General features: G+C 36.1%; 1 protein-coding gene across 7 annotated transcripts in view; it reads right to left on the bottom strand.

Annotated features, from left to right (window-relative positions):
* Window positions 1–296: 296 nt before the first annotated feature.
* The window catches only part of LOC115892050 (septin-14-like), a 45670-nt gene continuing 22205 nt past the window's right edge, over window positions 297–23761 (bottom strand). For 5 of the 7 annotated variants that reach the window (XM_030933330.1, XM_030933332.1, XM_030933333.1 and 2 more), the window contains exons 4-5: window positions 17863–18020; window positions 531–623 (exon numbers count right to left, since the gene is read on the bottom strand). In XM_030933330.1, the coding sequence (XP_030789190.1) occupies window positions 572–623; window positions 17863–18020 (210 nt within the window). In that variant the 3' untranslated portion in view covers window positions 531–571. Of the gene's footprint in view, window positions 322–530; window positions 624–17096; window positions 17155–17862; window positions 18021–23761 lie in introns of those variants that run through there. The other 2 variants (XM_030933335.1, XM_030933334.1) reach the window with 2 other exon arrangements.

Genomic DNA, 23761 nt, shown 5'->3' with positions numbered 1-23761 from the left:
GGGTAATCATACCAAAATAAACTTTATTAATTTTCAGAAATGTTCTAATGGTCTTAGGATAAACTACATTAAAACAATTCTTTGAGTTATTTTGACAGTAACTCATAATTTATAAAAAGAATATCTTTTCCAATTGCTGAGAAAATAAAACTTGCTAAGTACATTTCAGGGCAATTTTAATTTATTCATGACCATAGCTTACCCACTTATATCACCAGTTTGTTATAAAGTCCTTTGTCTCTTCACACCTTTAATACACTGCCTTTTAGAGGTGTTATTTTTCTCCATTAGATCCCTCCATTCAAACATGTCTAATCGCCACTAGAAATGATGAAGAAAAAGCAAGCATCATGGAAGTGTTAAGTGAAAAATACGGAGTACCAAGATTACTCAGAGGCTCAGGATGATCTTCAGATATATGTTATTCAACAACAACACTAAAACCTTGTTAAGATAAAGAAAGAATTGCAGCATCCTTAGTTGATGTTGTCTCTAACAAATACATTAGTTTTATCAAGTATCCATCCTGTTCCATTTGGTAAGTTTTATTCTTCTGCATATGCCTCCAGCTTCAAATTAGATGGAGTATCTGAGCATCTAGCAAGGACAGATTGACAGAGAACCTGGGGTGAAATAAGAGTATGGATAATTTTTGACAAAGTAGTCTATCGCAGAACCCCTAAAGAAGCACATGACCTTCTGAGTTATGAAAAAATCTTGTAGAAAACATCTAAAGAATGCTGTAGGTAATAAATAGGACTTTCAGCAAGGCACCATGATACAATTCTATTACCATTTGGACTGAGAAAAAAGAAGACAATTTTTAGCTTTTGCCTCAGTTCCTAAAGAAGATATTGTCATCATAATTTCTTAACTTGATAGGTTAAGAAAACTTCCACTTCCGAAGATACAAATCAAAAGTTAGTGCTTCAGCTACTTTAAATGTTAGCTGCAATAAGCATACAAAAATATTTGAATATGTAAATCTTGGAATTTTTTCTTAACAACCTTTGAAACTATTCACCATTCTAACTTTCTTTTTCCACTAACGAAACATTCAACTCATTCCTATAAACATCTAATTTTCCTAACAGATTTTATGTTATACAGATATGCAAAGTAGTTCATCAATTGCAGAATGCTATGTAGAGATGAATACTATATTTGTTTTAAAAACTCTATTCATGGGCAGTGGCTCACACCTATAATCTCAGCACTTTGGGAGGCTGAGGCAAGCAGATCACTTGAGCCCAGCAGTTTCAGACCTGCTCGGGTTCTGTGCTTCCTTTTAAGGGACTTTTATATTGGTTTTACTGTTCCCATTTAGACTTTAATACCTCTGGAATTGAATTTTTTGGTATGGCATTTGGTAGTGAAAAAGATTCACTCATTTCCATATGAATATCAAGTAATTCCACAGGATTTGTTGAAGAGACTCTTGTTTTCTAACTGCCTTGAAATGTCCCTCTGAACATATATTAAGTGATCAAATATATATATATGTGTGTGTGTGTGTGTGTGTGTGTGTATACATATATGTGCATGCACGGACACACACACGCACATTTTAATTTACATGGATTTAAATATATCCTGTAAATATTATATTGTAAATAATACTGATAAATACTGTAAATGATAACATTTTGGACATATTTCCTAATTGTTTATTCCTGGTCTATTTACTGATGTACTTATGACCTTCTAAAATCACTTATTAATTTTAAGCTTACTCTAGATTTTTAAACCAGTGTATGTGTACAACAATGTCTCTTGCAAAAAATGAGTTTCATTTATTATCTTCCAATACGTACACATTTCTTTCCTTGCTTATTCATAGGGTAGCACCTCCAGAATAATACTGAAGAGCAATCATGATGGTAGGTATCTTTATCTTATTACATGAGAAACCTGTCAATATTTTGATATTATTATCATGGGATTGTTTGTGTGTGTGTAAACTCTATATTAAATTAAGGATGTTATCTTCTATTTCTAGTTGGCTAACAATTTTTAGCAGGAAATCATGATGAATTTTATCAAGTATATTTCATGCACACATTAAAATGAATTTTTATTTTCCCTTTTACTTTGTTAGTGTGATGAACTAACAACAATTGATTTTTGATTGTGAAATCAGTCACACACTTCTGGAATCAACCCAACATGATTTTAAAAAGTGTTATCTTGTGTTTTTCTTTAACCTCTATATTCATGATAAAAGACTGGCTTATAAATTTTTTTCTTGTTACGTCCATGTCATTTTTACTGTCGAGTAGATGCTGGCATCATAGAACAAACTAGGGAGTATTCCCACTTTTCCTGGTATCTGGAAGAATCTGCATCTGGCTGGTAATATTTCGTAACATTTGTATAATCCATCAATGTGCCAATTGGGTCTGGAATATTTTTTGGAAATATCTTTAATACAGATCTAATTGCCTTCATTGAAAAGTACTATTGAGATTTTTAAAATACTTTCTTGTGTCAGTTATGGAAAGATAAGTTTTCAAAAACAGTGTTCATTTGATACACATTATCAAATATATTAGCATAAGATTGTTAAGAACTTTAAGTTATGTCTTTTCATTTTTTAATCTGAAGAGTGATCATTTTTTCCTTAACTCTTTCATTTTAAGTAAGATTAGTCATATATTCAAGTACTCAAATTATGGCTTTGTGTATTTTCTCTATGGCATGTTCGGTTTTACTTCATTACTCTGGAATAATATCCTTTTTTTTTTTCTTCTACTCTTTTTGGGTTTCATTTGCCACTCTTTTCCTAATTTCATGAATGAAGACATGGATAATTGATTTTTAGCTTCTCATGTTTTCTAAAACAGCATATAAGTCTGTAATTCTCTCTGAGCACAGCCTCAGCCTCATCCCACATGTTCTAGTATGTCATATTTTCAGAAACATTTAGTTAAAAAATACTTTCTAATTCATGTAGATATTTCTTCTTTGATCATGCATTATTGAGGTTACTGAAATTATAATTTTAAAAATTGATTTTAGCTTAATTTCACTGTAACCAGAGAATAATAAATAATAAAATTATTTAAAATTCAATGAGAACTTCTAAATAGCCCTACATATGGTCAGTTTGAGTTAATGTTCTATATGCAGCTGACATACAGTATACATATTCTATTGTTCTGGGCAGCATTCTTTATGTGTCATACAGGCAAAAATCACTAACTGAATTACACTGACCTTCTGCATCATTATTGATTTTTGTCTTCTTTTCCATCAGTTATTAATAGATGTGAATTATGGTTATAGATCTTTCTGTTTATCTTCTTAGTTCTTTATTTTGCTTTACATATTTGAAGCAATATTATTTAGTAAATACAAACTTGGAATTAGTGTATCTTCCTAATGTAGTCATCCTTTTATATAGTATATATATATATATCTATATCTTTAGCAATTATTTCTGTCTTAGGGAAAAGCTTTAATCTTAATATTCCTTAACTCATTTCCTCTCGATTTGTGTTTGTATGGTATATCGTTTTTCATCCATTTTAATTTCAGTGATTCTGTCTTAATAATTAAAGTGTTCTTGTAAGAAACACAGAATCTTCCAAATACAGTATGACAGCCTTTGTTTTTTTTTTTTTTTTGAGACGGAGTCTCGCTCTAGTCGCCCAGGCTGGAGTGCAGTGGCCGGATCTCAGCTCACTGCAAGCTCCGCCTCCCGGGTTTACGCCATTCTCCTGCCTCAGCCTCCCGAGTAGCTGGGACTACAGGCGCCAGCCGGGACTACAGGCGCCAGCCACCTCGCCCGGCTAGCTTTTTTTGTAGTTTTTTTAGTAGAGACGGGGTTTCACCGTGTTAGCCAGGATAGTCTCGAACTCCTGACCTCGTGATCCGCCCGTCTCGGCCTCCCAAAGTGCTGGGATTACAGGCTTGAGCCACCGCGCCCGGCCAGCCTTTGTTTTTTAATTCTAATAATCTGTTCACATTTAGGTATGGTTATATTTGAATTTATGTCTACAAGTTTGCTATTTTTTAAATTTGTTCCATGTACTGCATGTTAATTTGTGGCCATTTTTAGATTAATCTTTCTTTTATTGTTTTGCTGTTTAATTTGTTAGCTCCTAATTTCTATATACTTTACTGTTCTTGTGGTATTAACTTAGAGATTGCAACAGGTATCTTTGATTTATTAGTTTAATGTAAATTATACTTCATACTACTTCCCAGATAATCTTAAATCCACAGAACACTTCGAGTTCATTTTTCCACCTCCCACCTTTTATGTTATCGTTGTGATGAATTTTAATTTTACATACATTTTGCTTTAACTTTATTTTGGAGATTTTCAAACATACATAAAATTGGAGAGACCGTATGATGAACTAGGTGTACACACGACTCCATCTTATCAGCATATACCATTTTACTTTTTTTGTACATCATCCGTTTCCTCCTCAGTACCTGGATTGTTTCGAAGCAAATTCCAAATTTCAGATTACATCATTTAATCTGCAAATATTTCAGCATGCATGTGTGTATATGTATAATATATATTTCAGCATTTATGTATATATGTAAATATATAAATCATAATTTCTTAAATAACCACAATATTATTATCTGATAGGATTTGACTGTGTCCCCACCCAAATCTCATCTTGAATTGTAGTTCACATAATCCCCACGTGTTGTGGGAGAGATCATTTGGGAGGTAACTGAATCATGGGGGCAGTTACCCTCATTATGTTCTCGTGATAGTGAGTGAGTTCTCACAAGATCTGATGGTTTTGTAAGGGGCTTTTCCCCCTTTTGCTTGGCGCTTCTCCTTGCTGCCACCATGGGTCAAAGGCTGGGTTTGCTTTTCCTTCTGCCATGATTGTAAGTTTCCTGAGGTTTCCCCAGCCCTGAAGAACTGTGAATCAATTAAACCTCTTTCCTTTATAAATTACCCAGTCTTGGATATTTCTTCATAGCAGCATGAGAGTGGACTAATACATTATCTTACTGAATATAATTGCTGTAATTCCTTAGTGTAAATCTAGTACCAATCCTGTTTTCAATGAGAGTTCCTTCTCATAACTGTTTGTTTGAATTGAAATTCATAAAAGATACAGAGATTGAGACTGACACATCCCTTAAGTCCCTTAATTTTTAAGCTCTCCTAATGTATCGCCACATCCCCTTGTTTTATGTTGAAATGCATTTTGACTCTATTGAAGGAACAAAATCATTTGTCGTATGTAATTGTACAGGTGTGCAGTTTGATTATTGCATCCTTCTGGTATCATTTAACTTGCATCTCTTTTTCCTGTACTTCCTGGAAATTATTAGTTATATCTAGAGGCTTGATTAGATTCAGGTGGGTTTTTTTTAAAAAAGATTTATTCCTAGTGACTGTGAAATTCCATCAGAAGGTACATGTCTGATTTTCTCTCCTTTTGTGGTGCCAACAGCCAGTTAATATAAAATTCACTCCTATCTTTTTTATTTTTTTGATGGAATTATTCTAAAAAGAGAAACATTTTCATCACATATTACCATAAATTATGATTGTATAGAAAAATAGGGTAACTTACTATTTCCCCTTTACAGTAGTACTCAAAATAGTAAAGTGGTGGTGTATCACTTTACAAAATCTCACAAATCACCACTAAATAACTTATTTATGTAACCAAATACCACCTGTTCCCCAAAAATCTATGGAAATAAAAAATTTTAAAAAACAAGTTAGTAAAGTGGTTTCCTACTATTTTCTAAAGACTAAAAATGAGTTTTAAAATATTCTTAATAATTTTATGAGCTCAGGGATTAAACATAGTAGATATATTTCAGTTCCTTGCCATTATCTCAATTAATGGTCAAATTATTATGACTTTGGCTTCAGCACCATATTCATGTTGGTTTCTGGGTCATTTTGACATAACTCTAAGAGTCTTTGATAGTTTCCTTTATTTCTGATATGACAAAATGTTCCTGAATCATAATTTCCTGCCCCATGTTGGGAATCAACCAGTTCTCTAAAAAACTCTGGTATCATTTAGTGGGGAATACTATTTAGATCCAGTATTCTGGGTGCTAAGAAAGCTCATTAACCTCATCAATCTTACAGTGACATCTTCTATCAGCATTGTCAGAAATCTCACTTCTGAATGACAGTATTATGACTTCTCATTTAATTTATCCCACAATATACATATACATCTCAGAAAAACAGTACCACCAGCACCAACATCATTATGATGTCTGGAAGAGTTTAATAGTTTCTTATTTGAGGGCTGCATTTTTTCCATAGAGAATATTCTATTAGGTAAGAACAACAAAATTACTATGTTTTAAAATCACTTGAAGTGGTTCTTCTCTGTGAGATTATATCACCAAGTAAATACACATTTATAATGTTTGATTATTATACTTTAATTTTTTACAACCATGTATAATACACGATTCCAAAATCAAATTAAAAATATATATATTCAAAGAAATTTACCTTATTTTTTCCTCTACTCTCCTCTCTTCCCACTTGTAATTTTATTTTTTGAAAAATCTAATCTATTTTTCTGTCTACATACTCTCCATTTTTGATAGATCAAGATGTGTTAAACATACCTTTATCCATGTCAGAATTTTTGTCTATTCTTGTAAAAAATTCATATGTTTTTGAGATATTCTTTTTATCATTGCATAGTATTCTATTATGTAGATGCTCCATGTGCCATAGTTTATTAAACCAGATTACTGAGGTGATTACTGACATTCAAATGTTTCCAGTCTTTTCTTATCATTAGTTATACTGCAAAAAATAACCTGATGAATATGCTGTTTCATATTTTACATAGGGTACACTGAGATAGAGTCCTAGAAATGAATGTGGGATTAAATAGTAAGAACATACTACATTTTGCCAGATATTTTCAACTATCTATCATATTATTCAACTTCACATTTTATTTCACAATTTTTGGCAGCATCTGTTTTGCACATATTCCATATAACCATATATTTGGAATATATTTTGCAACATAAAATACATGTTTTAAGCTTGAATTTTTCCCCATCTGATGGATGATAAGTAGTATCTCATATAGTTTTAATTTGTATTTATCTTATTACAAGTGAAATCGGTTGTATTTTTCTTACACATTATTTTTGTTTTTATTTTGCTTGTGGCAATTAAGAAAACATTTAAATTCATTAACCTTTTCACTGTTGCTCCTTGAATCATATTTCTGAAAAAATTTCCCACTTCTAACATCTATTAAAAACTTGCTTTTTTTTCCTTCTCATGCAGTTTATGTCTCTTATCCATGTGGAATTTACCCTGATATGCAATATAAGAAATTGGTCAATTTTTTACCATATCCATACAGTTATCCAGCTACACCATCATCACTTATTTTAAAATCCATCTTTTCCTCTGTAGTTTAAAATCCCGCCTGTGTGGTATTTTAAATTTCCATAAGTAATTGATTCTATTTTTGGATTTTTCTGTTCCATTGATCTCTCTAACCCAAAACCTGTCAATACTAAATGGTTTTCATTGGAGAAGAGTAGTTTTATCATCTAACTGGACAGTCCTCTTCATGCTCTTCTCTTTCAAAACTGTCCTCTCTATACCTACTAGATTTTTCTTTTAAATAAAATTTTTATTCAAAATTTTTAGATACAGAACAATACTATATTCTAATTGGGCTTGCTTTAAATTTATAAATAAACATGGAGGACTGACAACTTTGTGATATTGGAACTCTGTAACTAAGTACATAATATGTATTTGTTTGTCCAGATCTACTTTTGTGTCTTTTGGAAGTATTTTATGGTTTACTTCATGTATGACCCTCATGTATATTTATTATGTTTCTGTTTTAATACATTCTTTTAAATTTGTTAGTGTAAATGGAGTCTTTTCTCACATTATATAATTTTTCTTTATATAACTGATTTTGTTTTCATATATGAATGCTACTGAGCTTTTGAGGAGTAATGTTATAATGATGTACTTTACGTATTATCTCTTTATTAAGTGGTCCTGTTAACATTTTCTGCTTGTCAAACTGTATAGTCATATCTGCAAATAAAGATATCTTACATTTTATTATCAAGTTATTACATTTTTCCTTGTCCAACTGTATTAACTCACAGCTCCAAAGGAACTTTGGTATTAGTAACAATGGTGAACATTTTTGTGTTGCTCCTGATTTTGCAGTAAATTTTCTAACATTTCCACATTAAGATTCTGACTTGGGAACTGAGTTTATGTGTGTGTGCTGTGTGTGAGAAGGAGGAAGTGGCAGGGCGGGATGAGACAGTGGAGAGAGAGAGAAAGAGAGAAGAAAAAAAGAATTTTTTTTTTTTTTTTTTTTAACAAGGTCTCACTCTGTTGCCCATGCTGGAGTGCAGTGACAAAATCTCCGCTCACTGCAGCCTCAACCTCCCAGGCTCAAGTGATCCTCCTACCTCAACCTCTGGAGTAGCTGTGACTACAGGCACATGCCACCACGCCCAGCTAATTTTGTACTTTTAATAGAGATAGGATTTTGCTATGTTGTCCATGCTGGTCTCAAACTCCTAGGCTCAACTGATCTGCCTAACCTTAGCCTCCCAAGATGTTGGGATTACAGACGTGAGCAACCATGCTCAGCCAAGAAAGAAGTCTTAATGTAAATATGTACTTATGTACTGAATTTTGTCAAACATCTTTTTAGCATCATGGAGATGACCACCTGACTTTTCTCCACAACTCTAACAATTTGATAGATGACTGTGAATTAATTAATTATTATTATTATTATTATTTTTTTTTTGAGACGGAGTCTCGCTCTGTCGCCCGGGCTGGAGTGCAGTGGCCGGATCTCAGCTCACTGCAAGCTCCGCCTCCCGGGTTTACGCCATTCTCCTGCCTCAGCCTCCCAAAGTAGCTGGGACTACAGGCGCCCGCCACCTCACCCGGCTAGTTTTTTTTGTATTTTTTAGTAGAGACGGGGTTTCACCGTGTAGGCCAGGATAGTCTCGATCTCCTGACCTCGTGATCCATCCGTCTCGGCCTCCCAAAGTGCTGGGATTACAGGCTTGAACCACCGCGCCCGGCCCAAATTAATGAATTTCTTAATAATAAATGCCACTTAGCTGTGATGTATTTGTTATCATGTCGCTGAATTCTGTTAGATAAATTTTAGAATTTAGAATTTGTGTTTATAAGTGAGTTGATTAGTTGTTTACTTTTTTGGAGAAATCTTATACTCTGGCACAATATGAATTCTGAACATTTCTTCTTTTACTGTGCTTGGGTTATCTGATCTTTAAAGATTTGATAGGATTCCCCTGGATAACCAAGTGTATCTAGGCATTTTAGCGGTGGGTAGGGCTCTTGAATAACTTTATTTCTTCAATAATAATTGTGCTTTCTTACTCTCCTCTCCCCCTTATTATTTTGGTTAGGATAGACAGTACTTTGTCTATTTTGTTGGAGTTGTCAAATAATAAGCTATTAGATTTATTTCCTAGTTCTAGTTTTATTTTAAATATTTTTTTTTATTTTGCTTTAAGTTCTGGGATACATGTGCAGAATGCATAGGTTTGTTCCAAAGGTATACCTGTGCCATGGTGGTTTGCTGCACCCATTAACCTGTCATCTAGGTTTTAAGCCCTATATGCATTACGTATTTGTCCTAATGCTCTCCCTCCTTTTGCCCCCGCAACAAGCCCCGGCGTGTGATATTCCCCACCCCCACCCCCCCCCCCCCCCCCGTATTCTCATTGTTCAACTCCCACTTATCCCACTTATTTTTAAACACTTTTTCCATCTTTTAAAGTGGGTGTTACTTTCTAAATTTGTATTTTCAAATTAACATAGGCATTTAGCATTATTTCTGGCATTTGATATATTATGCTATATTTTTTCTAAAATTCTGTAGTTTTATTTTTAGTTATTCTTTGAACCAAGAACTGTTTGTTTTTTCTGTTTCTTTTTTTTTTTTTTTTTTTTTTTTTTTTGAGACGGAGTCTCGCTCTGTTGCCAGGCTGGAGTACAGTGGCATGATCTTGGCTCACTGCAACCTCCACCTCCTGGGTTCAAGTGATTCTCCTGCCTCAGCCTCCCAAGTAGCTGGGACTACAGGCACGTGCCACCACTCCCAGATAATTTTTTATATTTTTAGTAGAGATGGGGCTTCATCATGTTGGCCAGGATGGCCTTGATCTCCTGACCTCATGATCCGCCCACCTTGGCCTCCCAAAGTGCTGGGATTACAGGTGTGAGCCACCGTGCCCGGCCAAGTTTTTTCTTTTCATCTCTAGGAATATCTTTTTATTGTCATTAATTTATTGTATTATTGAAGTTTTCTTTGTGGGATAATATGCTACAATTTGATGAATATTCATGTGAATGATATGGTACGTATCTAAAAGTTGGTATCATTTTTGAGAGTTGAGTTCTCTAGTAAATGTTTATCATGGTTCCTTACCCAGGTTTCCAGTGGTTTTCATTGTCTGAAGCTTGGCTTTTAGTATATTCCCCAGAAAGGTTAATGGGAATATTCCCTGAGTTACTGCTTTTATCCTCAAAGCTGTAGTCTTTATCCTTGAAGGTCACTTTCACTTGTTAGCTGTTCGGGGTCAATTTACTCAGGTTAAAAATGTGTTCCTTTAGTATATATTTTCAAATTAGATTTTTTTTCAGGAAAGTGTTCTCAACTTATAATTTATAGTAGTAAATTTATATCATTTAACATTTCTTTGCTAACTTCTATGTTTATCACTTTTTCTCAAATCCTTTTTATCTTTTTAAAGTTTATTTTTGATCTTTAAAATTTACCTCCTTTCCATCTCATATTTCTCTTAAGCATGATTTTCTGTTTTTTTCACATGTCTCTTTAGCATAGGCTTTTCTTTATGAAATTATTTTCTGTCATTTTCAAGTATTTCCTGAGTTCTATCACAAGTTTACAGATACCCTTTTCTCTACTCATGTCATTATAGGGATTTTCTTATTCTAATTGCTATACTTATTTAATAGTTACTACCATTTCCTTAAAAGTTTTAGCACATGTTGAAATTGTTACCATTTTGTTGTTTTGTGGACACGTATTTTCAGTGTTTTGTCATCTGTATGGATGTATTTCTAGTTCTTACTTTCATTTTCTCTTAAAACCTATAGATCACTTGAATGTGATCTATTCCTGTTGCACATCTTAAAAGGAAATTCACTTTTCAATGTTTTCAGAAGGGATAAAGTAAGGCAGAATAGGTTTTCTAGCTTTACATCATTAGAATTCTCACTTTTGTTGTTTTCTAAAGTGATTTTAAAACATGTCCTTTTATAACTTGAGTTCTTTTTATTGCTTTCTTTCTCAATTTTATTTGAGCTATTTCTTTTTTTCTTTTTCTTTTTGGACCTAATTTGCTTTCTGTTCAACTTGGAGTTTATTCTATGCAGTTTCTTTTCACTGCGATGTTTGGCTTTGCTTGGAAGGAAATTACTGGTTGTTAATTGAGAGTTTAAAAGTCAAAACCTCTCTAGCATGAAGAACCTTCCTCAAAATAGACTCTTTTTATGTACTCACAAACTGGATCATGAGAGCCCTCTCCAAGTTTTGGATGCTGTTTCTGTATGCATCTACTACATCCAAAGGGAGTAGCTGCTTGAACTGTCCTGTTCTCAGAGAGGCTGAGTTATTTTTATTCCTTTCTCCCACACAGATAACAGCTATGCTATGTAGATCTTGCAGCAGGTCATAATTTCTCTCCATGTACTTACTCATCTTTGAGGGTTCATGGCATATTTTTCTCAGGATCTCAGCTAAGCTGGAGAAAGTAGCCAAGTAAAATAAGCCAAAATGAAGATAAGAGTCAACCCTTTAATCACTTACTGTGATAGTGTGAGCTAGAAACGAAATGGAGGAACACAATGCCACCCTCTTCCAATCCATTTTCCCCATGGATTAGTGTGATGGTTGAGGTTAAGGTGGATCAAAACAGACTTGAGGGTCATCTTACTGCCGACAGAACTCTGAACAAAATGAGTTTGCCGTTTTATGGACCCAGAAGCTGGGAGAAGACAAGGGGCTAGGGCTAGAAGTGGAAAAATGGTGAGTACTGAGTCTGAACGGAGAAAACTGCCTTCAAAATGTCTTGCCTCTCCCCTGATAAGGAGGTCTTTGCAGAAGCTCTGAGGAAGACCTCTGGGAAACAGCTCAAATAAACAAACTACTGAATGGAAATACTTGGTCTAGAAATGCAGATATGCATAAGAGTATGACAGGCCGGGGAGCCTGTCTTTAACACTGCAACTCCCTTCAGAGACTGCAGTGCCCTGGCTGTGTATCCAGTCTAGGGTAGGGAGGGCAGCTTTCCCCCATGAGGCCTTTCTGTAAAGCTTTTGTAATTGCCCATGTTTGAGCCTAAAAAATTCACACATAGATTTTTTTCATCAGGAGTTAAACTCCTCAATCTTGTCACCAATATTTGTTGTATATATTGGGTTTGGATTTTTTTGATTTCATCATTGTAATTGTGGTATCTGTTTTTATGGGGAACATGTGTGGAGTACTGCCACCACAACCTATCCAGAACACTCTCTACATACACTTTAGCAACATGAGACCATATTGTCATTGTTTGGTGGGGCCAATACTCATTAACATTTCTCCAGATAGCTACCCTTTCTGCTACTCATTGTTCTTTCCTTCATTTCCATGTTTCTTCCCAAAGAACTTTTTAGTATTTCTTTAACATTGAGAGCAAACATTTCTCTCAATTTTGTGTTAATCTGGGTCTCTCTCTCTTTCTCCTTCTGTCTCCCCTGCTTTCTCCTTTTCCTTTAGCTTCACTTTCAACATTATCTTCACAAGTTATAAAAACTAGATTGGCAGTTATTTTCTTTCAGAATTTTAAAGATATCAAATAAGTTGCTACAATTAATAATAAAGATATTTTCTAAGAATTGAACAGCCTTGCTAACATAGTAGTTGAAATTTAATCAACACATGTGAGCAAACTTATGTCCCTCTCATATTGAAAATATTTATAAGTTCTAGACTTCAAATAGTACATTTTTTTAACTACTACTAATTAAAAGTGAAGCTGAAAAATTACCCACAGACTTAGTTAAAATGTTTAATAAAATATTAGATATTTGATTTATTATACACCTTTTAATCTTATTTTATAAAAGCAAAAGTAGGCTTATAACAGAAATATGTTTGTCCTTCACAAACTTATGACAGTCTCTTTATTTCAGAAATTATGAACGTGGTTTCTATAAATACTATTATTCTGACAGTTTTCTCCAATGTTGAAAGTAAATTAAGGCTCATTATAAAAAATAAAGGTTTTCCAAGTTTCTTTGTGAATTTTTACTTTTGATCACTATCTATAAAATAATCATAAAATCACCATGGAAAGAGAAACTGTTGTTTCAATATTAAGAAAACAACTATTTCATTGCAACAAAATTCACGTCTATGTCCATTACCCAAGGCATAAATATAAACTTATATTAAATAGAGAAACGAAGAACATGAAGCACAAAAAAGATTTATTTATTTATTTAGAGACAGAGTCTTCCTCTGTTGCCCAGGCTGGAGTACGGTGGCGCAATCTTGGATCACTGCAAGCTTCGCCTCCCGGGTTCACGCCATTCTCCTGCCTCAGCCTCTTGAGTAGCTGGGACTACAGGTGCCCGTCACCATGCCCAGCTAATTTTTTGTATTTTTAGTAGAGACAGGGTTTCACCATGTTAGCCAGGATGGTCTCGATCTCCTGACCTCGTGATCCACCCGCCTTGGCCTCCCAAAGTGCTAGGATTATAGGCGTGAGCCACTGCGACCAGTCACAAACAAGTTTTTTTTTTGAGGGTAATCACATTTACACACAAACTAAGGAGGCACCAGAAAAGAATATTGCAGGTTTTTTTCTATTTTTCCACTAAATAACTCTAGTTTTTAAAAATAGAATTTTTAGTGGTATTACATTTATTACATTGTAATTTTCTGTTTTATGTTGAAATTTAAATTTCTACCAGATAAAGGCTAGAGAAGAATATAAATGGTCAATATAAAAAATCAATCTTTTAAAGTAATTATAATGATTATGTCAAGTTTTTTTAACAACATTTCACTGTTTCCATTAACATGCATTTATTTTAAAATGATTTATTGACCAACATAATTGTTTCTGGTTTGAAGATGAGAATTGTATGACATAATTTCTAACTCAGAATCATTTAAATTCAAATCTGGCTACAGTCCTGTACAGTATACAAATTATTCCATATATATGTGCTAGATGAAGATGGTATAAATAAGAGAGGAAGTTTAAATGGAGTTAATTAGGTCAGGCTTTTCCTCTCTAAAAGATGACTTTTGAGTTGAAATATCAAGTAATTAGAGACTTGATAGAGTTGATAGGTAAGCACATTCTAGTTAAGAGGAATAGCTTGATTTAAAAAAAAAACTGAGGAAAGAAAGTCAGAAGTGGATAATAATATAAAGAGATATTTAATGGCAGTGAGGGATTATATTGGAGAGCAACAAAAGATAATTCTAGAAAGACAGTGGGAGTACATTGGGGGCAGAGAGCCACATATAATTTATTCTTTGCTGTATTTGTATCTCCTAGGCTGGTGCATGGTGCTGAATAAATATTCATTGAAATAAAGCTATACCGTTTTTACCCTGGTTTGGATGAAGTGAGTAACTGTACAAATGAAAAGGAATCATTTAATCATTCATTTATCCTAGACTGTGCTCTGAATGCCTATTGCAAAGGGAATAAAACATTGCCCCGGTATACAAATCCTTCCATTTTTCCAAAGGCTAAAGAATAACATGAAGAAGAAATACACATACATGTGCACATATACACACACACGGCGAGAGAGAGAGAGAGTTCAGCACATTTTGATAAGTTCAAAAGTAGAGTGATGAATAAAGTGGATGGAGTAACTCTGTCAGAAACTTTTAGGAGAGAAAGTTTTATTTTTTTGACTATCAGATTCAGAAAATGAAAAAGGAAACAGTGACAGGAAAGTTTTAAAATCTCCCCAAAGTTGTGCAGAACTGGGAGAAATACGGTTTCAGAAAAGTGTTGAGAAAATACAAATAAGATGATTATATTTCCAACTTTTCCAATTAAATTTAGCATTTTCTGTTTTACCTATTGTGCAAACTACAGTAGGATTTTTTTTTTTTTTTTTTTTTTTTTTTGAGAAAGCAGAGACAGCAAAGGTAGCTATGTCAAACTGCTGTCATTGTTGGTGATTAACTGGATGACTCTGTCTCCAAGATGAACTCACCTATATACACACTTTTTGCTTACAAGATAAGGCAAGCAAACCTGCCCAATTTTACAGAGGAGGACAGTTTCACTTATAAACTAAAGTTAACTGTCCTGATTCTCTTGGTCTGTGGTGATCCGATATTTGTCCCACCCTTCATGATTTGACCCCACTTGGTCTTAGACTCTTTGCTATTGATCTAACCTGGTACTCTGATTTTGGCTCTTTGACTTGAGGTTTTCTAATTAGACCCCCTTTGTTCTTCACATCCCAAAGTTTGATTTCTTGTTGCAACTTCATCTAATGTATGTTTATGTAAATTAAATTCACCAGTCTCATGTTTAAAATATCTCCATCAAATTTTTATAATAAGTAACATTCAAAGTGAGCAAATTATTATATTTAAAGAGTCCTCAACATAAGACAACATGATAAACAAAGAAGCGATTAGTCAATAACATGATTAAAGATCCTGGGGTAGGGGCTGAATGGGTGCAAGGAAGGAAAACTTCACTCACATACATACATAAATGAACTAGATGAGGGATAAAAGGAAATCTTATGTAATTATTTGGAAAAATATTTAAATATTGTATGTATACAAATTTTAAACTACTTTGAATTTACATAAAATAAAAACAATCAAATCTTTATCTTAAACAATTTGCTTAGGAAAGACTCCACTTCTTTTTCTTTTTCTTTCCTTTTTTTTTTTTTTAATAGAGACAGCATCTTGCTCTGTTGCCCAGGGGCCGGAGCAAAGTGGCATGATCATAGCTCACTGTAACCTCTAATTCCTAGGCTCAAAAGATCTTCCTGCTCCAACCTCCCAAGTAGCTTGGACTACAGGCACACATTGCCATGCCCAGCTAATTTTTAAATTCTTGGTAGGGATTGGGGTCTCATGATGTTGCCCAGGCAGGTCTCTTGGCCTTAGGTGATCCTCCCATCTCAGCCTCCCAAAGTGCAGGGATTACAGGTGTGAGCCACTGAGCCTGGCCAAGACGCCTCTTCTTATTGACAAGAGTGGAGGAAAGGTCAATGGCATGTACTGGTGCCGAGGAAATTGTTTCTTGCAGATTCCATCTGCCAGGCTCACAACACCCCTCAAATGAGACATGTGTTGGGGACTGAGATTTGTACCTCAAATTGTTTGTTTCGAGGTAAAAGCAGCACAATTAAGAATTGGAAGGCCGGGTGCGGTGGCTCATGCCTGTAATCCCAGCATTTTGGGAGGCCGAGGCGGGCAGATCGCATTTTGGGAGGCCGAGGCGGGCAGATCACAAGGTCAGGAGATTGAGACCATCCTGTCTAACATAGTGAAACCCTGTCTCTACTAAAAACACAAAAAAATTAGCCGGGTGTGGTGGCACACGCCTGTAGTCCCAGTTACTCGGGAGGCTGAGGGAGGAGAATCAGTTGAATCTGGGAGGCAGAGGTTGCAGTGAGCCAAGATTGCACCACTGCACTCCAACCTGGGTGACAGAGGGAGAATTTGTCTCAAAAAAAAAAAATCTCAAACAACCTAACTTTACTGCTCAAAAACAAACAAAAAAAAAACCCAAAAAAACAAAAATTAGCAGAAGGAAAGAAATAACAAAGATTGGAGCATAAGTAAATGAAATAGAGAATAAAATTTTTTTTAATCAGCTGGGCACAGTGGCTCACACCTGTAATCCCAGCGGTTCTCTTGAGGTCAAGAGTTTGAGACCAGCCTGGCCCACATGGTGAAACACTGTCTCTACTAAAAATACAAAAATTAGCTAGGCATGGTGGCACGCTCCTGTAATCCCAGCTACTCAGGAGGCTGAAGCAGGAGAATCGCTTGAACCTGGGAGATGGAGATTGCAGTAAGCCGAGATCATGCCACTATACTCCAGTCTGGGCAACAGAGTGAGACTCTGTCTCAAAAGAAAAAAAAAAAAAAAAATTAATCCATGAAGCTAAGAGTTGATATGGAAAAAAAAAATCAAAATCAAAGCCATTACCTAGACTAAGAACAAAAAGAGAATATGTTAATAGAGTAAGAAATTAAAGAGAAGACATTACAACTTATTACAGAAGTTTATTTCTTACAGAAATAAACAGAATTATAAGTAATTATTATGAACAATTATACATTAACCAATTTGACAGCTTAGAAGAAATGGTGAAATTACTAGAAATATGTAACCTACCAACACTGAATGGAGAATAAATAGAGAGCTTAAAGAAACCGATAACAAATAGAGAAACTAAAGCAGCAATTTTTCAAAACTCCAAAATATAGCCTAGGACCAGATTACTTCATGGGTAAATTCTACCAAACTTTAAAAGGAAATTTAATATAAAACATCCTCAAATTCTTTGAAAAAACAGCGAAAGGAGGTAACTCCTTTAGAGTCATTTTATGAGGCAAGCATCCCCTGATATCAAAGCTAGAAAATATACTTCCGAGAAGAAAATTATAACCCAATATCCTTGAAGAACATGGTGTATGAATTAAATCTAAATAAATCTGTTTACAAAGAATCAATTATCAGAAGTTTTCAAAATAAAAAAAATTCACACTGGATTCAGATAAAAACTCATTTATAGCCTCTTTGTCAGATATTGTTACTGAAACTTACATTAATTGAGAAGTTTGCATGAGCAGTAGTTTCTTCATCTGTTGGGAACTGATATATCTGGATGCCACTGTTAATTCACACATTTTCTTACTCTTAAACGTCTGTAAATCATTTTTAGAAATTGTGTCTGCTTTGGCAATCAGCAGTATAATGTTCACCTATTAAGAAAAAGACAAAATCTCAGTATCAAGGATTCATTGTTCATCCTATAGTTTTTATAGTAAAGCCTTTGCAATCTCTGACAACAAACTGTGTAACTAGATAATCACTGTCATGCCTTTCTTAAAAATTAATTTCCAAAATTATCAATACTTTTGAAGATTCATCTTTTATCCAAATTCAGGTTTAGAAGTCTCAACCTTGTTTCTCTTTTAAAAATCACTTACACTTCTACACATATGAAGTCAGTAAAATGTAAATAGTAGGACAATGTAAATTATTTATTTTCAATTTTATTTCATATTAAGCTGAGTGATAAAAGACAAATTGAATGACCTTTCATCAAAATTGTGGAAGAGATTTTGTCTTTCTACTTTTTACATCACTTTTTCCGTCAATCAATCTTAATTAATGTCCCATTTTCATACACTCTTGCCCCACCTAGATGTGTTTGCAGATAGACTTGATTTTGTTTTCCGAAGACCACCTAAAAAGAATTTTTTATTTTTTTTGAGACGGAGTCTCACTCTGTTACCCAGGCTGGAGTGTAAAGGCGAAATCTAGGCTCACTGCACCATCCACCTCCCAGGTTCAAGCGAGTCTCTGCCTCAGCCTCCCAAGTAGCTGGGATTACAGGGGCACGCCACCACACCCGGTTGATTTTTGTATTTTTGGTAGAGACGGGGTTTCTCCATGTTGGCCAGGCTGGTCTCGAACTCCTGACCTCAGATGATCCGCCCACCTCAGCCTCCCAAAGTGCTGGGATTACGGCGTAGCCACCGCACCCAGCATTGTTACCATAGTCTAATGGTCATGTGTGTGTGTAAGAGCACCTTGCAAACAAATATGTTCATTATTCTTTTGTAAAAAGACACTATTTCCACATTGAAAGTTGAACAGTTGCATATTTGAGGTTGAATTTTTACCCACAATGTTTTTTCCGAGTGCTTCAATATGATCACTCCTGTGTTTTACATTTGTACTTAAACTCTTTAGAAAATAACAATATACAAAATTATAAAATGTTTTATTGCTGTTAAAATATCTTATTAAATTACAGTTCCACAAAATCAATATCTGTAATACAGTTGAAATACATAATATAAATTTTAGGCAGACTGCTTTTTAGATTGCTCAAAGCACATTTTTCAAAAATTCCATGGACAGGCCAGGCGCAGTGGCTCACGCCTGTACTCCCAGCACTTTGGCAGCCCAAGGCAGGTGGATCCCCTGAGGTCAGGAGTTTGAGACCAGCTTTGCCAACATGGTGAAGTCCTGTTTCTACTAAAAATGCGAAAATTAGCTGGGCATGGTAGTGGGCATCTGTAGTCCCAGCTACTCAGGACATTGAGGCAGGAGAATGCTTAAACACGGCAGGTGGAGGTTGCAGTGAGCCAAGATCATGCCATTGCACTCCAGCCTGGGCAACAAGAGCAAAACTCCATCTATAAAAAAGAAAAAATTAGCCAGGTGTAGTGGCAGCACCTGTAGCCCCAGGTGGCTAAGGTGGGAGGATCACTTGAACCCAGGAAGTCGAGGCTGCAGTGAGCCATGATCTGATAAAAAACAAAAACAAACAAAAACCAAACAACAACAAAAACTCCATAACCTGACCTCCTTGCTATGAATAAAGCTAGACAGGACACCTCTTTTCTCCCACTGTGCATCACCAGGACTGCCACAGCACTCTGTAAGCTCCCTCATAAATGCTTTGGACTGATCACCCTGGCATTTTAGTACTTCATCCTGTGGAATTCAAACCAGCCCCATCTCAGGACCATTTGCGGCACTCCTTTGTGGGAATTCCCCTGCAGCACTTTTGGGGCAGCTTCAGCCAGTCTTGAATTTGACATGACATAACATAGTGATGATAAATCATTAACATAAAGAAATGGAAACTTTCAGCTGGCCGAGGTGGCTCAGGCCTGTAATCCCAAGACTTTGGGAGGCTGAGGTGGGCGGATCACCTGAGGTCATGAGTTTGAGACCAGCCTGGCCAACATGGTGAAACCCCATCTCTACTAAAAATTCAAAAATTAGCCAGGCATGGTGGTGGGTGCCTGTAATCCTAGTTACTCGGGAGACTGAGGGAGGAGAATCGCTTGAACCAAGAGGTGGAGGTGGCAGTGAGCCAAGATCGTGCCACTGCTCTCCAGCCTAGGCCACAGAGTGAGACTCCGTCTTGGAAAAAAAAAAAAGAGAGAGAGAGAGAGAGAGAAAGAGAGAGAGAGAGAAACAGAAACTTTCTATGTAAATAATTCCTCAGGTGTTCAGATTGAAGGGGAAAGACATTCAATGCAAGGAGAACTGACCAACTTGAAAAAGAAGACAAGCAGGGCATGGTGGCTCACACCTGTAATCCCAGCACTTTGGGAGGCTGAGACCAGCAGATTGCTTGAGCCCAGGAGTTCCAGACCCATCTGGACAATATGGCAAGACCCCCGTCTCTACAAAAAATTAAAAATTAGCCAGGCATGTGGGCACACACCTGTGGTCCCAGCTACTTGAGGCTGAGGTGGGAGAATCCCTTGAGCCTGGAAGCTTGGGGCTGCGGTGAACCTGGTTCATGTCACTGCACTCCTGCCTGGGCAACGGAGTGAGATCTTGTCTCAAAGAAAGAGAAAAGAAAAAGACAGCAGGCATATACTCTTGCCTATCCCTTTATATAATGGTTTTGTGAAAATTAGAGATTTTATATTCTGGAAAAATGGCTTGATGATAACAGGTGAACATGAAATTAAAAGTGTGTAGCCAGCTGGGTGTGGTGGCTCACGCCTGTAATCCCAGCACTTTGGGAGGCTGAGGTGGGCAGGTCACCTGAGTTCAGGCGCTTAAGATCAGCATGACCAACATGGAGAAACCCCATCTCTACTAAAAATAAAAAATTAGCCGGGTGTGGTGGTACATGCCTGTGTCCCAGCTTCTTGGGAGGCTGAGGCAGGCCAGGCGTGGTGGCACATACCTGTAATTCCAGCTACTTGGGAGGCTGAGGCAGGAGAATCACTTGAACCTGCGAGGTGGAGGTTGCAGTGAGCCAAGACTGTGCCATTACCCTCCAGCCTGGGCAACAAAAGCAAAACTCCATCTCAAAAAAAGAAAAAAAAAAAAAAAAAAAGAGTGTGTATTCCTGGCTATTGAATGTATTACTAATTAAAAACTTGAAGTAGCTCTCAATTTAACTAGAAATCTAATTTATTTCAACTACTTAATGACATCTGAGATTAAGTACAAGTCTCTTCTCAGTTTGAACAATACATAGTAAAAGTGGAGACACCTTGAATAAAGGGAACCCAACTTAGAACTTTTGCTCTCTTCAACTAAATAAAGTTGAAGACTAAAGTTTTCTTCAACTAAGTAAAGTTGAAGACAGCATGTTTTATTAGGGCTGAGTGCAGAAAAGACTCTCATAATATGACAATTTCCCTTATATGTATATTGGCCTTCTGTTTTGGAAAAAGAAGATATACTTTTAACCTTTTTTTCTTTTATTTGAGAGAGGGTCTTGCTCTGTGGCCCTGTCTGCAGTGTGGTAGCATGATCATGGCTCACTGCAGCCTCAGCCTCCTGGGTTGAAGCGATCCTCCCACCTCAGCCTTCTGAGTGGCTAGAACTACAGGCACATGCTGCCATGCCTGGCTATTTTTTTTTTTTTTTTTTTGGTAGAGAAAGGGTCTCACTATATTGTTCAAGCTGGTCTCAAACTCCCAGGCTCAGGTTATCCTTCCTCCTCAGCCTCCCAAAGTGCTGGGATGTGAGCCAGTATGTCTGGCCCCTCTAAATTTTTTTATGAAAAATAACTTTAGACTTATGGAAGAGTTGCATGAATATTACAGAGAAAGAAATTGAGGCATCATAATTTTCCCAAAGCTGCACAGCAACAAGTAATAGGGTTAGGTTTGTGAAAGCAGGTAGCTTGAACCCACTACCCATGCTTTTTTTTTTTTTTTTTTTTTTTTTTTGAGACGGAGTTTCACTCTTGTTGCCCAGGCTGGGGTGCAATGGCACGATCTCGACTCACTGCAACCTCTACCTCCCAGGTTCAACCAATTCTTCGCCTCAGCCTCCTGAGTAGCTGGGATTATAGGCATGTGCCACCATGCCCGGCTAATTTTGTATTTTTAAGTAAAGATGGGGTTTCACCCTGTTGGCCAGGCTATTCTCGAACTCCTGACCTCAAGTGATCAACCCACCTCGGCCTTCCTATGTGCTGTGATTTCAGGCGTGAGCCATGGCTCCTGGCCCTTCCCATGCCTTTAATCACAGAAAGCACTAGACATTTTTCCCAAAGTCACAGAGACCTAGCAAGTGATAAAGCAAATATTCAAAAGCTGCTTCCGTTGACAAGTCCTGTGACCTTTATATATTCAAAAATTAAAATTCCTTCTGTATGGATAAAATTCCTTCTGTATGGATATTGCATGTTTGGGGTTTCATAAACATTCAACAGACTGATTTTCTGTACAATAAAACTGAACTACAAAAAACTGCTGAATAATTAGAAAAATTAATCAAATGAACAGAATCTCATATCAATTTTGAGCCATGGGGCTTAAGCAGCCTATTGAAAGGAAGTCCTCATGTGTTCCAGGATTTTACTGGAAAGAATTATGCTTTTCTTAGCTGTTTCTATATAAAAAGCAGTAGCTGCCTGCAAGCTCTTGTATTCTGAATCCTCTCTGATAGGATCTGTAGCCAGGATCACAAAAGCTTTCTGTTTCACACCATCGGTGGTACTAGTCAAACATCAGTGGGATTATTTTATAGTATTATATAGTAAACTTTATTTTAAAAATATGGGCATCCCCCATTATCCAGTTTCTCGTTTTCTTTCTTTCCTTTTTCCTTGCTTCATTCTTTCCTTCCTTCCTCCCTCTCTTTTCCTTTCTTTCTTTTCTTTCTTTTTTTTTTTTTTTTTTGAGATAAAGTTTTGCTCTTGTTGTCCAGGTTGAAGCGCAACGGCATGATCTTGGCTCACGGCAAACTCTGCCTCCCAGATTCAAGCAATTCTCCTGCCTCAGCTTCCAGAGTAGCTAGGATTACAAGCATACACCACCATGTCCGGCTAATTTTGTATTTTATGTAGAGATGTGGTCTTTCTTTTCTTTCGATAGGGACTTGCTCTATTTCCCAGGCTGGAATTGCAGTGACATGATCTTGGCTCACAGCAGCCACGAACTACTGGGCTCCAGCGATTCTCCCATCTCAGCCTTCCAAGTAGCTGGGACTACAGGTGCACACCATCATGTCTGGCTAATTTTTGTATTTTTTTTGTAGACATGGGGTCTCACTATGTTGCCCAGGCTGGTCTTGAACTCCTGAGCTCAAGCGATCCTACTGCCTCAGCCTCCCAAAGTACTGAGATTACAGGCATAAGCCACAGAGCCCAGCCCAGTTTCACTTTCCACAATTTCCCATAATTGACAGCAGTCCAAAAATATTAAATGACAACTTCTAGAAATACACAATGTACAAGTTTTAAATTGCATGCTATTCTAAATACTGTCATTAAATGTCATGTTGACCCACTCCATCTCACCCTGGAAATGAATTATCTCACTGTTCACCTCATTTTATCTTAACATGTAGGCATTGTATTATCTCACATTATTATACAAAGGGTGAGTACAGTACAATAAAATATTTTGAGGCAGTACTTATGATAAAGTTTTATTTATAAATGAGATGTAGTTCTCTTTTATTATTAGTTACTATTGTTAGTTTCTTAGATACAGACTGAAGC

Source organism: Rhinopithecus roxellana, chromosome 6 (assembly GCF_007565055.1).
Source record: "Rhinopithecus roxellana isolate Shanxi Qingling chromosome 6, ASM756505v1, whole genome shotgun sequence".
Classification (NCBI taxonomy): domain Eukaryota; kingdom Metazoa; phylum Chordata; class Mammalia; order Primates; family Cercopithecidae; genus Rhinopithecus; species Rhinopithecus roxellana.
The sequence above is the reverse complement of the archived record's forward strand: the minus strand, read 5'-3'. Positions and strand labels throughout refer to the sequence as shown.